Consider the following 15,328-nt stretch of genomic DNA (forward strand, 5'->3'; position numbering starts at 1 on the left):
TAGCCCTGATAATCAACAAGAGTCCGAAATGCAGTACTTGGATGCAACCTTAAAAATGAGAGAATGATCTCAGTTCATTTCCAAGGCAAACCATTCAAAATCACAGTAATCGAAGTCTATGCCCCAACTACCAATTCCTAAGAGGCTGAAATTGATCATTTCTATGAAGACCTAGACCTCCTAGAACACACACACAAAAAATGTCCTATTCATCATAGGGGATTGGGATGCAAAAGTAGGAAGTCAAGAGATTCCTGGAGTAACAGGCAAGTTTGGCCTTGAAGTACAAAATGAAGCAGTGCAAAGGCTAACAGAATTCTGCTAAGAGAGAACACACGGGTCATAGCAAACACCCTTTTTCAACAACACAAGAGACGACTTTACATATGGACATCTCCAAATGGTCAATACTGAAATCGGACTGATCACATTCTTTGTAGTCAAAGATGGAGAAGCTCTATACAGTCAGCAAAAACAAGACTGGGAGCTGACTGTGGCTCAGATCATCATCTCCTTATAGCAAAATTCAGGCTTAAAGAAAGTGGGCAAAACAACTAGCCCAGTCAGGTACAACTTAAATCAAATTCTCTATGAATATGCAGTGGCGGTGACAAAGAGATTCAAGGGATTACATCTAGTAAACAGAGTGCCTGAAGAACTATGGACAGAGGTCGGTAATATTGCACAGGAGGCAGCGAACAAAACCATCCCAAAGAAAAAGAAATACGAGAAGGCGAAGTGGTTGTCTGAGGAGGTTTTACGAATAGCTGAGGAAAGAACAGAAGTGAAAAGCAAGGGAGAAAGGGAAAGGTACACCCAACTAAATGCAGCTTCAGAGAATAGCAAGGAGAAACCAGAGAAGGCCTTCTTCAGTGAACACTGAAAAGATATAGAGGATAACAACAGAATGGGAAAGAACAGAGATCTCTTCAGGAAAACTGGAAATATCAAAGGAACAGTCCATCCAAAGATGGGCCAAATAAAGGACAGAAATGGTAAAGACCTAACAGAAGGAGGAGAGATCAAGAAGAGATGGAAAGGAGAACTATGAAAAAAAAGGTCTTAATAACCCAGATAACCACAATGGTATAGTCTCTCACTCAGAGCCAAACATCCTGGAGTGTGAAGTCAAGTGGGCCTTACGAAGCACTGCTGCCAATAAAGCTAGTGGAAGTCATGGAATTCCAGCAGAGCTATTTAAATCCTAAAAGATGATGCCATTAAAGTGCTGTACACATTATGTCAGCAAATTTAGAAAACCCAGCAGTGGCCACAAAACTGGAAAAGGTCAATCCTCATCCCAATTTCCAAGAAAGGCAGCACTGAAGAATGCTCAACCCACCAGACAATTGCCCTCACCTCCCATGCTAGCAAGGTTACGCTCAAAATCCTTCAAGCTAGGCTTCAGCAGTACGTGAACTGAGAACATCCAGATGTTCAAGCTGGGTTTAAAAAGGCAGAGGAACTAGAGATCATATAGCCAACATCACAGAGAAGGCAAGAGAATTCCAGAAATTGACTGTGTGGATCATGACAAACTGTAGAAAACTCTTCAGTTCAGTTCAGTTGCTTAGTTGTGTCTGACTCTTTGTGACTCCATGGACCGCAGCACGCCAGGCCTTTCTGTCCATCACCAACTCCTGGAGTTTACTCAAACTCATGTCCATTGAGTCGGTGATGCCATCCAACCATCTCATCCTCCATCGTCCCCTTCTCCTCCTGCCTTCAATCTTTCTGAGCATCAGGGTCTTTTCCAATGAGTCAGCTCTTCGCATCAGGTGGCCAAAGTATTGGAGTTTCAGCTTCAACATCAGTCCTTCCAATGAACATTCAGGACTGATCTCCTATAGGATGGACTGGTTAGATCTCCTTGCAGTCCAAGGGACTCTCAAGAGTCTTCTCCAACACCACAGTTCAAAAGCATCAATTCTTCTGCACTCAGCTTTCTTTATAGTCCAACTCTCACATCCATACATGACTACTGGAAAAACTATAGCCTTGACTAGATGGACCTTTGTTGGCAAAGTAATGTCTCTGCTATTTAATATGCTGTCTAGGTTGGTAGTAACTTTCCTTCCAAGGAGTAAGCGTCTTTTAATTTCATGGCTGCAGTCACCATCTGCAGTGATTTTGGAGCCCAAAAATATAAAGTCAGCCACTGTTTCCACTGAGAGAGGAATAGCAGACCATCTTACCTGTCTCCTGAGAAATCTGTGTGCGGGTCAAGAAGCAATAGTTACAGCTCCGTATAGAACAACTGACTGGTTCAGGATTGAAAAAGGAGTATGACAAGGCTGTTTATTATCCTGTTTATTTAACTTGTATGCTGAGCACATCATGAGAAATGGCTGGATGAGTTACAAGCTGGAATCAAGACTGGCAGGAGAAATATCAACAATATCACATAACCTCAGATATGTGACACTCTAATGGCAGAAAGTGAGGAGGAACTAAAGACCCTCTTGATGAGGGTGAAGGAGGAGAGTGGAAAAGCATGTTTAAAACTCAATATTACAAGATAGCCAATGGGAATTTGCTGTATGACTCAGGGAACTCAAACCCAACTTGGTAACAACCTAGAGGGGTGGGGGTGGGAGAGATGTTCAAGTGGGAAGGGACATGAGTATACCTACGGCTGATTCATATTGATGTTTGGTAGAAACCAACACAATACTGGAAAGCAATTATCCTTCAATTAAGAATAAATAAATTATGACCAACCTAGATAGCATATTGAAAAGCAGAGACATTACTTTGCCAACAAAGGTCCGTATAGTCAAGGCTATGGTTTTTCCAATGGTCATGTATGGATGTGAGAACTGAACTGTGAAGAAAGCTGAGCGCCAAAGAATTGATGTTTTTGAACTGTGGTGTTGGAGAAGACTCTTGAGAGTCCCTTGGACTGCAAGGAGATCCAACAAGTCCATTCTGAAGGAGATCAGCCCTGGGTGTTCTTTGGAAGGAATGATGGTAAAGCTGAAACTCCAGTACTTTGTCCACCTCATGCAAAGAGTTGACTCATTGGAAAAGACTCTAATGCTGGGAGGGATTGGAGGCAGGAGGAGAAGGGGACGAAAGAGGATGAGATGGCTGGATGGCATCACCGACTTGATGGATGTGAGTTTGAGTGAACTCCGGGAGTTGGTGATGGACAGGGAGGCCTGGCGTGCTGCGATTCTTGGGATTGCAAAGAGTCGGACACGACTGAGTGACTGAACTGAACTGAAGATCATGGCATCTACCCCCAAAACTTCACAGCAAACAGAAGGGGAAAAGGTGGAAGTAGTGACAGATTTCCTCTTCTTAGGCTCTAAAATCCACTAGGGATGGTGACTGCAGCCATGAAATTAGAAGATGATTGCTTTCTGGAAGGAAAGCTATGACAAACCTAGACAGTGTGTTAAAAAGTGGAGACAGCACTTTTTTCAACAAAGGTCCATATAGTGAAGGCTATGGTCTTTCTAGCAGTCACATACAGATGTGAGAGCTGGACAATAAAGAAGGCAGAGCACCGAAGAATTGATCCTTTTAAACCGCGGGGCTGGAAAAGACTCTTAAGAGTCCCTTTGAAAGCAAGGAGATCAAACCAGTCAATCTTAAAGGAAATCATCCCTGAATACTCTTTGGAAGTGATGGTGAAGCTGAAGCTCCAATACTTTGGCCATCTGATGCAAACAGCTGACTCACTGGAAAAGACCCTGATGCTGGGAAAGATTGCAGGCGGACGGAGAAGAGGGCAACAGAGGATGAGATGGTTGGATGGCATCACTTATTCAATGGACATGAACTTGGGCAAACTCCGGGAGATGGTGAGGGGCAGGGAAGCCTGGTGTGCTCAGTCCATGAGGCAAAGAGTAGGACACAACCTGGCAACTGAACAACAACAAACTCATACAATAGCCAGTGTGTCTGACAAAAGTCAGACAGAATCTTAGAAACTAGTGGTTCCTCCTCTGTCTCACATATAACATCATTCTGTAGCAGAGTGGCATAACTAGATTCTCTCCTAGATAAGACTCTACTCTTTTTTGAGGCTCTTCAAACTCTTTCAATTGGGCCTTGACTTTTGGACTTCTGTGTCCATCTTTGCATCACTTTTAGAAAGAAATCTGCTAAATCAGTTTATAGCCAGAACCCACATCTCCTTGGTATCTTCCCATCCTTCATATCTTTTTGGTTTCTTCACCTTTTACCACCTCTCAGGTGATGTCCAGTTACATTAGCCTGCCTTCATCAAGAATCCCATTAGGCTGGCTTAGCCAGAATCTTCCTTTAGCCCTGATGTTTTCTCTAAGTAATTTTCCATCCACTGATAACTACACCTTGCTACTTAGCTCTGATTTCCCACGTTTCCCTGATGTATTTGGAGTTAAGCCCAATCTCTCTCCCAGACTTCAAAACCCCACTGCAATAGTCCCAACGTTGGTCTTTCACAATGGTCCCCCTGAATAAAGTCTGCCTTACTGTACTTTAACAACTGTCGTGAGTAACTTCTTTTTTAACAAGTGCTGGGTTCAACTGTAAGTACAGTATGTTGGGCACTAACGTGTCCAACCTGTTTTTAATGCCTTTTCGCCTTTAGCAGTCCAAGAGAATAAAAATAAACTGGCTCACAGAAGTACCGTGAACCAGTTAGAAAGTGGATTAAGTATTCAGTAGTGGCCTTTTACCAGAAGAAACACAGAGAAGGACTGAAAATAATTCTGAAGAGGGATAATTAAGCTAAAAAGTGTTCCCGGTACTTAGAAAGCAATGCAATCTGGAATGTCTCTGAAGGAAATTTAGGAAGTAATCAGCCTTTTAATTCAATCTTAAAAAATTAAGATTTTTCTACTGTTCTTCATTAACACTACAGGTTTTTACAATACAATGTTATTTACTTCTTCAAACAAAAATTGAATACTTACTTAAGAAACACTGCTATGGAAAATTCAAAGATGGGAAAAAAAAATTTCTTGCTGTCAAGAAGTAAAACTACACATTGGGGCTTCCCTGGTGGTCCAGTGGTTAGGAATCTGCCTGCCAATGCAGGGGACATGGGTTTGGTCCCCTGGTTTGGAATTAAGCTCCCACAAGCTCTGGGGCAACTCATAAGCCTGTGTGCCTCAACTAGTGAATCCGTGCTCTAGAGCCTGAGTGCTGCCACTACTGAAGTCCACATGCCCCAGAGCCCACACTCGACAAGAGAAGCCACCTCAATGAGAAGCCCATGGCCTGCAACTAGAGATGAAGACCCAGCACAGCCAAAAACAAAAAAGCAAAACAAAAAACAATAATGTCAACTATAGCTCAATAAAAGTAGAAAAAAAAAGAGAAAATATAAACAACAATACAAAATACCACAGGTAAATATAGTAAGAAAGATTAAAAAGTGTGGAAGAAGTTCAGAGAAACAGAGATCTAGTTTATTCTGAAAACAAGTAAACAATATTCAGATCTGTATAACTGATACTCTATTTCTTTTCTGAATTGGCCTTTAAAATCCTTCTCATCAGTATCTATGTGTGAAATATTATGTCTCAGATTTGCCTAAAAATATCCCTAAAAACAAACAAATAATATAAGTGGGGAAGATGAAACAAGAATGGCACCATGTTGGGTATTGAATCTTGGTGAAGGGTTCAGGAGAGCTTGACATACTAATGTGTATTTGAAAATTTCCATAACAAAAAGTTAAAAACAAGTTCAGTTTGAAAAGAAGCCAAAGCAATTAATGATCACTCTGAAGCAGAAATATCTATATATTAGAATAACAGAAAAACAACAGAAATACAAACACCATTAAAATCTTATGTTTAAAACTATTATTCCAAAATTAAATGTGAAATCAAGCTATAGTTGCATTATTCCCAAACACAAATTCTATTTAAAATACTTTTAATTTACACAGGCTTTTAGACTATTAACTTAATATTCTCCTAATATATGTTAAAACTTAGATGATATGCATTTATGTAACAGTTCATTATTTTAAGATTAAGTTCATGTTTTTCAGTAAACGTATTTTCACAAACCTGATAAAGGAAATCAAAATGTCATTAACATAAAAGAGCAAAATTTTTAAAAAAGCATAAAATTATAGAGTTCTGAATTATATATGTAAAATACTCTCATATTCTTGAACATACCAGTAAAGGACCCCTTGATTTCATTTTATTCCTAATTTTGTGCTTGAATACATCTAGAAGCTGCTCTAGCTAAGCAACCAACCTGTTAACATTTATATTCAAAAGTTACCAGTGTATTTTCTAACAGCTGTACTTACTTGCTGTTTCAATACCAGGTTCTTCACTCCTTCCATCACAAATTGTGATCCGGTATTCATGACTCGTGATAAGAGACTAGGTGCAAAAGAAGAGCATTGCACTAAGTACAAATTATCTCTCTGATTAATTACAGATAAAATATTTGTCTGATTACACAACACATGCTGATGAAGCTCACTGTGCCTACCACCTTTGCTTTCATTGAACAGAAGTGACCTGAGAATGTCTAACTTCCATGGATATCACTGCCACAAATTTATTTAACAATAAAACAGTAATAAAACATTCTGACTAGTCAATAAGATGTAAAATTAGAGTGCTGTCCTCAAAATGAATATTTTAATTGCTAAGCCTTAGCTACATATCAATATTTAGGCAAATTATTAGCTAAAGAGAATTCTTTGAATTTCCCGACTCTCCTAATGTTAAAACAATGTATTAAAGATAGTAATCCAGAATATTAAAAAAAAGTATATACATGTATAACTGAATCACTTTTCTGTACAGCAAAAATTAACACAACATTGTAAATCAACTATACAATTTAACAAAGATAGTAATTAAGACGACTTGCTTTAGGAGTTCAAAATACACTGACATATGGAAAACATGTATGTCTGAGAGTTTCTGAATAGGTCAGAAATTACAATATTCTCTATATTACAGCTGCTAGATCTAGTCCTGCACTGTATACTCTGCTGCCCCATACACTATCATATAAAAATGTGAAAGCACAAAATGCTCAATGAATTTTACCTCAACTCGGTAAGAATGTCCAGTGTCTGTATTTTACCAACAAAAATAACACAAATGACTGACCATATTGGTTTTATATTTGTGGTTCAAAAAGTCTTTTATGTGGAATCAAAGGGTATTTTGTGGGACAGAATGGAAATCTTGCATTTTGATATTAGAAGGCAAGCGAAGGCCTTCAAATCATCCAAGATTTTCTTATAACATTTTATTAAAATCCTCAACTACAAAGTCCGTAAGAAATCTAATAGGCTTTTAAGATTCAGTAAGGTTTTAGGACAGAAAACTGGAAAGCCTATTTTATTAAATACGTGGAAGTGGTTTCCCAAACATATTTTCATTTTCCCTGTTCTGTCCTCCTCCCTTCTGGAATGAAGAGATGGGCAGGATGGAAACCATTCCTTTAACAGAAACAAGAAAACGTAATCTCTGTTGGACTGACTAGTTCTGAGGTGATTCCCAGGTACCAGGCAACTCTGAGGGAGCAAGAGTGGTACCCCACACAGCACTGTCTGAAGGTGAGGCCAGCTGGATTCATTTTGCCAAGCGCTTACATGTTCCTGCCTTAGGCCAAGTGCTTTTGTTTTCTGGAAATTGTTTCATTAAAATCAGCAGCTCAGAGTGGGGCTAGGGTAAACCTGTTTTCCTCCAGTTTCATGCTTCTGTTCTAAGCTCCAAAAAATAAGCCAGGAATTTGAAGCTAGTATGGTTCTGAAAAGAGCAGTCAAAATCACTTTGTTCAGCTCCTTTGAAAATCACACATACTGTACAGGACTTTTAGGGAGTCAAAAGTCACACCCAGCCCTGAGTGCTTCCTCTCTATCATTTAGCAGTATGATAGAAATTCATGTATCTTCTGAAAATGAAAAACATAATGTCTTAACAAGGAAGCATACGAAGCCCTACCATGTAAAATACATTAATTTACATTTTAGAATTAGAATTTAACCTAAGGAAGCCAAAAAGCATGTTGACATTTGCTCTATATCACAACGAAAACTTTCTGCACACGAAATGTCACACAGTTTTCAAGGCATAAAAGTCCAGTTATGGCTGGAGTACTAGACTTCTTCAATCAGAATTATTAAAAATACTTACCCCATTGGCTTAGTGGTAGTGTTGCCATAGCTGGTGGGAGCTGAAGCCATCTTGGCAAAAGCCCTATGAAATAAGAAAGTTATATTTAAAAGTTAATTAGCTGAGCTAACATTTATTAACATAGCATTAAAACATTTACTAACTAGGCATTAAAAAATTTACTAATCAGAAGATTTACTATGAAGTTTCTGAAAAGAAATAATTTTTCAACTAATACAATGTTTCAGTACAATTAGCACAATTATACAAACATTGATTACATAATCTGTAACCATGTAAAATAATGTTCAAGTACAGAGCAACTGTTACCAAAACACTGAAATTCTTTAAAAAACACTAATTCATTATTAGTTCCTCAAACTTAAGGATCATTAACAGGAAATAAAGACTTTCTGTTTTAAAAGAACAGTCATGTACTGATTAATCTCTTTACTGCTCTCCACATTTCATACTCCCACATTCCCAGACACGTGCCTTGACTCATGCTGTCCTGTCCTTTGGGGATACAGATTCACTGTATTCTCCAACAAAAACTGTACATTTCCTTTTAAGATTCAGCTCAAAATCACTTTCTTTATTATTGCTATTCTAATTCTGCTACTCAGTGATTTTTCTTTTTAGTTACATACACACTTTTATATTGAACTGCATACAGTCATTTATTTTCAGATCTTTCTAAACATGCAGAATGTTTTTATAGCTATAGAATTTTTGAAGGCTGGGCAAAAATATAGCACTTAGCTGCATTTAAAATAATATTTTCCTTCTAGGAATATGTTCACTATAGAAAACAGAATGCTCCTAGAAGACCTCTACCACTTAGAAGTAAACACTGTTAAGATTTTGGCATATATTCTTCTAATCTTTTGACATATGTATATACAACACATATGATTTAAAAACAAAATCAGTATCATATTGTACACACTATTCTTTAATGTTTTAACAGCACGCCATAAATATTTTTATGCAAATCAGTATTCTTTTATAATTCCTAATCATTCCCAATGCTTTAGTCAATGGAAAAAAAAATATCTATCTAAATATAGGAACATCTTATGAAAGTAAAAAAAAAAAAAAGAATGGAAATCACTAAGATTTGAAGATGAAACACTAAAAATATACTATTTCAATCTGGAAAAATTTTGCTGATATCATTAGAGAAATTTCAAATACAAAAGTCACAATTTTGTTCAGAAAGGAGGATGTGAATCAATGGTTTTCAGCAGTAGACTGGAATTTCTGCCTTTAACAAAAATTTACTTTTCACTAGAAACAACAATATTTAAATATAAAATGTTATCTCTAAGCAATAAAGGGTTAAATAAAGAGTATTACATTTATATGGCTGAAATTCAAGCACATACTAAATACAACCATTGGAGACTGTAGCTGATCCTTAAGCCACATGGGCTTGGAACTGTGCAGGTCCACTTACATTTCTGTCAATAAATACATATTGCAGTACTACATGATTTGTGGTTGGCTGAATCCTCAAATGAGGAACCAGGGATACTGAGGGCCAGCCCATTGTTAAGTAACACTTTGATTTTTAACTGTGTGGAGGGTTGGCATCCCTAACCTCCAGGTGGTTCTAGGGTCTGCTGTATTTAAGACAAGGAAAAACTGGCATGATGAACTGGAACACAAACTGCATCTCTAACAATGACTTCCTGATTAAAAATATGTAATAGGCATAAAAGGAGAAACACTAAAGGTTACTTGTAGACTTTGAATGGGGAGATTACAGGTAAATTTTTACTTTCTTTGTACCTGAGTTTTCTAAAATATTTTCCAATAAACTGGTATAACCCTTATAATGAGAAAGAAAAATGTTACAAATCAGAAATTATAACCATGTAAAATGATGCCCAAGATTGTCTTCATTCTTTTAACATCAAATGTTTGATTAGGGAGTTCCACATAAGTCATAATGTAAAACACAACGACACATAGAGCCAAATGTGTTAACTGTATATGTTATAAAAATCGGAAAAGATGGCTTCCAGTTCCTTCTGTTAAACTAAGGTTTGTTTTGTCTACTTCTTTTCTTATAAGAACACAATGACATAAAAGCAAAACTTGAAAAAACAAAAGTATAGATAATAAAAAGCTCTCGTACACTCACAATTCAGAGATACCTGCTGTTAACAATTTGGTACGTGTCTCATACTATGCATATTTTTTGATACAGTTGAGGGTAAAAAAGCATATTCAATCCCCTACTCTTAAAAAAATACTTATTTTAAGAAATAATTTAAAGGTATTACTAAAGAAAATTTGGAAAATAAAGAACCCAAAAGGTAAAAAAAAAAAATTCTACTACTTGGATTTACCCACTATTAGCATTTAAGTGAATGTCATTTTAGTTATGCTTTATATGTATATATGTCTATATCTACACACACACACACACACACACACACACACACACGCAGGCAGATAAATGGAAAGGTAAGAGAGGATTACACCATAAAAACCAAGTTTGGCTCAAGGGCTGCCTACCCAGAGGCTTTCCCTGATCTCAACAAATTTTAGCTAATACCCCCAACAAATTAAGATCTTATCACTTAGTTTTATTTTCTTTATATCAGTTAATATAGTGAATATGGTTTAACACAACCCTGCTCATTCATTTGCTTGTTGACATACTGTTCAACACAAATGTAAATTCAATGAAAGCCGAGGCATTCCCTAGCATGTTCACTATTATATTCTTAATGTTTATAAGAGTCCCTAGTCACTGAGACAAAGGAAGTTATTTATCAAACAAATCAATGAATAGTAAACTACATTTTCACTTTGTAACATACATGGCCATTTCCCGATGGTCACTGAACAAGTCTTCCACAACATGATTCTTTTGTGGTTGTTGGAAAATTACTTTATGAAGCCTTAAAAGCATTGCATATTAAACTGTGGCAGAGTTAGCTACAATTTAATAATAGTTCAATTATAAAATAAAAGTTATTTTAGGTGAGACCATGAAATTTCCTAACACATGATTTTAATACATTGCATTTAATACATTGCATTTAATAAATTTTCTAAAACTCAGAGGAACTGATATTTACAGTAAATGGAGTATTTATGAAAAATCTGGCACCAGCTATATTATATATATGTGCAGATTGAACCCAAGATTATATGATCTAGGAAACAAATGTTGTACATCTCAAGAGCAGTACTAGAATGCAGAGTTTAAGACTGGGATTTATACCATGAGATTTGGAAAAAGAACAGACACCTTGTTTTCATAACCTGAAGTTTTTCTCAAGACCAAAATCAACACTATAACTGCTAGACAGAAAAAAAGGGAAGCTCTGTTTGCTTTAATTGTTCATCTGCGTCAGAAAGTCCACTATCTCTGAGATAGGAACCACTGCAAGAAGGGAGTGAATAGGCTCTCCCAAAGAAAGACTGTCACTTAATTATGCCTCCTGCCCTGGAACCAGGAGCAAACTTTGTGTTTCCCAACCTAATCAGCACCAAGACATTTCAGTAATGGTTCATCATAAATCCAGCATTCTCCATCTTCATGAAACAACCTTGTCTCCCACTGAATTTCCTTTTCCTTCCTTTCTTGGACTTCTGCTCTTTGTCTTTCTTCAAGTCTATACCTGGCTTCAGCTGCTACATCAACGTCTCTGATTTTTAAGTTGAAAGTGACATCCTTCCAAAGGCAGTGGGATTTGTATTCATTCTGATCTTCCAGCTTCCTCACTTTCTTCTTCATTATAGGTAACTTCTTGGTATCTATAAAAACTGTAGTTCTCCCTGTTGAGTATTTTGCATATATTACACCATTCCATTCCCCTTCAATTGAGCAGAAAGACTTCTTGTCATTTGGAGAAAAAAATCTCAGGGAATTTCTGTGCTGCTTGGCCCCATAGAAAGGTTTAGTGTGGAAGACGATATTTGCACTATAGCCAGTTTGGGAACAATTAATGTTGCTTTCTCCGCCTAGTTCCACCCAGGGCACTGTGAGGACAGACCTGCCGTAACCACCGGGGAATGTGGGAATGTAATGTTCATCATGCTCTCGACACGAGACACAGCCCTGCCCTATGCTGTGCACCCCAACTGACATCCCGAGGGATTTTGATTTGGTCCAGATATGAGCACAGAATTGTATCTTCTTAATAAAACATTCAGCATAAAAGGCTGAAATGGGCGGATGATGAGAAACCTGCTCAACCATGAATGTTACACTATTCTTGGAAACCCAGGGAACTGGTCCTTCTGAAACTAGCTCTGCATTCTCTTCAGTATCATTTGGTAATGTGCACTGACACTGAAAGATTTCTCCCAAAATGGGGTTGTATGGCTTTTTGATAACCAATCCTTTCCTTCCTGTGTGAAAGCTTGAGAGATACCATTTCACAACCTGAACCATTTGGTCTCTGGCATCCTCTGGTCACTAATACTTGCAAACAGGACTGGATGTGTAAAAAACTCTGCATGTGTTTCTAAAAGAGATCTTTTTTCAAGAATAAATGTTGGAAGAACTACCTTTGTAAGATCCAAGTCTAACCTTGGATCTTACACAACAGATGCATGATAATGCTCTTGTGCTCTTCCACTGACCCTGCCTCCCCTTCGTCATTTCTATCATCATGTGAATTGAAAAGGTCAGCATCACTTGTTCCATTGGACATGGAAGAATTAAGTGATTCTGTGGTATCTGGGCCTTTAGACTATTTCCCAAGCAGCTGTGTGTCAAGACTGGATCAACAGATCCAGAGGAATCTATTAAGTGTTTTGGGGATGAGCCACTCTGATGGAACTCATCTGTATCATAGAATTCATCTTCATTGCTAGAGTAAGAGAACCCTGGGACTTTGTTTGGAGACAAGTTGACATGGCTTGGATAAGTCAAACTACTACTAGGTGGTGAGTGGCCACTGCCTATACTATTTTGTGTTTGAGTCTGATAATGTCCCAAGGTTGCTAATACAGGTCCAGCTGGTAGAGAAGATGGACGCTGCTCTGACTTACAGAACCTCTGAGTAGGTTCTGGAGGTAAGACAGTCTGGAAAGGCACTGTGTTGACCACAAGTTCCAAAGGACATCCACAGGATAAATAGTACTTATAATTCTATCTGCATAATTCTCTGCAACATACGGGTCTTTAGCAATCTGCAGCAACACAACACAGTGTTTAATTGATTATATCATGCTATTTGTTGTCTCTTTGAGGATTTCAATTTTCTTTCTCTGTTCATCATCTTTGTTTGTAGTTTTGAAGTTCGTCATCAAAAAGCTTCAACTGTTCTATCAAGATCTGTAGGTAAGCATCAGCCTCTATAAGTTTCTTATTGAAGTCTTGGACTTATTAAAGTCTAGGAACAAATCCTGAATCCAAACCCCCAGGCGGCAACGGGATGGAGGCAGGGAGAGAATCACACTCATGCCCAAGGCCTGGGCAAGCAGCAGAGTCCCTGGGAACTCAGGGACGGGAGCCAGACCCTCTCCCAGACCCTCCAGGAGTGGGTCTAATAATTTCACAAGTGGCCAATAAGAAAGCCGTTCACCAAGGCCCCAGCCCTCTGTGCCTCCAGGGGAGGAAGCCAAGGGTCGCCTCCGAGCACCCCTCTTCGCCCCCCTCTGCTGAATCAACCCAGAACATGATTTGTAATGACTCAGTTGCATTTCTTATAGAAATGATATAATTTCAACCCTATTCCTTGACAATCAGGTTGATTTTCAAAATTTGATTATTATAACTGCTTCTAAGATTTTGTAACTCCAGTTTCTTCTTTGGGATTAATTCTTAAGAGAAAGCTGCTGCTGCTGCTGCTAAGTCGCTTCAGTCGTGTCTGAAGAGAAAGCTAGGTCAAAGTTATTCCTTTTAAAAATACATTTTATACCAGTGAGCAAATTTTTGACAATTTATATTTCTAATAGTGGAGTATAAACTCATCAATTTTCCTGGATCCTTGGCACATTTTCTAAATCTGCGCATTATATTAATCTGCATTTCTCTGATTACTAGTGAAATTAAAACATCTTAAAAACGTTTTAGAGCCATCTGACCCAAAACATTTCAGTCTCTGACTTTTTCAACTCACACCAGTGAAGAGAATATAGGGAAAAAAAAATGGAAAGAAAGGCAGCAATATTTTATATAAAGTTGTAGAAAGAATAGGGGAGATAAAGAAATATTTATGCCATTGAACAACAACAAAAAATACTAAGGCACTGTTAAATTTTCTTGGTAACATTTCCAGTTTTCTTGGAACTTGACTTCCACTGTACTTTCTTAAATGATAGGAATTTAAGAATAAAACAAAACTTACTTCCACTGTTTGATATATTGTAAGGGATTAAGGTTGCATCCTGCGTCAGTTAAAGCTTTTTTGTACTGCTCCAAATCAGCCTGAAATAAGAATATGACAAAAATCTTTACTTTCAAGAAAGAGACCATTTTGTTTGTTGTCATCTGTTAATCAAAAAGTTAAGACTAAGGGCAAGAGCACCTAAGTAACTAGAGTGGTACCTTAAGGGAGCACCCAAATGAGTACCCAAGACAAAAATCACATACAGTGAAAATTACCTTTAACAGGCTCCCAAATCACCTAAGCAGTATGGTGTTTTGTCATCCCTCAGCAAGCCCAACAGAGTCAGTTTTTCCTCCGCTGTGGACATAGATTGTTTGTCCTTGGAATAAGCATTAAATGAAAGATCTGGATTGATCAAGAATATTTCAAAACTGGAAACATGAAGGGAGTGACACTGACTTAGGGGAATCACTGCAGATTCAGGTGGTCCCATCTCATATTCACTGTAAATGTCCAAAGTTATTAACTGAACAGCATGTGACCTACACTTTTTAATAGTTAAATAGTTCTCTTTCTTAGTCTTTTATTTCCTAAAGAGTAAAGTCCAGTTGAATTTATGTCACGGGAGCTATCACAGCAACTCCATTATAAAACTTTTCTAAGAAAAAGAAACTTTTAAGCTCACCATCAATCAGAGCGGCTTCATATTCTGGGAGCTATTAATCTGACAGTGAGCTTCCCTGGTGGCTCAGATGGTCAAGAATCTGCATGCAATGCAGGAGACCTGGGTTCGATCCCTGGGTTGGGAAGCATCCCTGGAGATGGGAATGGCTACCCACTCCAGTATTCCTGCCTAGAGAATTCCATGGACAGAGGAGCCTGGTGGCTTACAGTCCATGAGGTTGCAATCAGACACAAGTGAGCAACCAA

At 37.9% G+C, this 15,328-nt stretch overlaps 1 protein-coding gene and 1 pseudogene across 3 annotated transcripts in view; both read right to left on the bottom strand.

Moving 5' to 3' along the window:
- Window positions 1–15,328, bottom strand: part of SCFD1 (sec1 family domain containing 1) — a 119,752-nt gene that overhangs the window by 26,664 nt on the left and 77,760 nt on the right. For all 3 annotated transcript variants that reach the window (XM_040257180.1, XM_040257179.1, XM_040257182.1), the window contains exons 17-19: window positions 14,417–14,496; window positions 8,118–8,180; window positions 6,266–6,341 (exon numbers count right to left, since the gene is read on the bottom strand). In XM_040257180.1, the coding sequence (XP_040113114.1) occupies window positions 6,266–6,341; window positions 8,118–8,180; window positions 14,417–14,496 (219 nt within the window). The remainder of the gene's footprint in view (window positions 1–6,265; window positions 6,342–8,117; window positions 8,181–14,416; window positions 14,497–15,328) is intronic.
- LOC120875406 lies at window positions 11,342–13,443 on the bottom strand (annotated as a pseudogene).

The sequence above is a fragment of the Oryx dammah genome, unplaced genomic scaffold (genome assembly GCF_014754425.2).
Source record: "Oryx dammah isolate SB20612 unplaced genomic scaffold, SCBI_Odam_1.1 HiC_scaffold_16, whole genome shotgun sequence".
NCBI lineage: Eukaryota > Metazoa > Chordata > Mammalia > Artiodactyla > Bovidae > Oryx > Oryx dammah.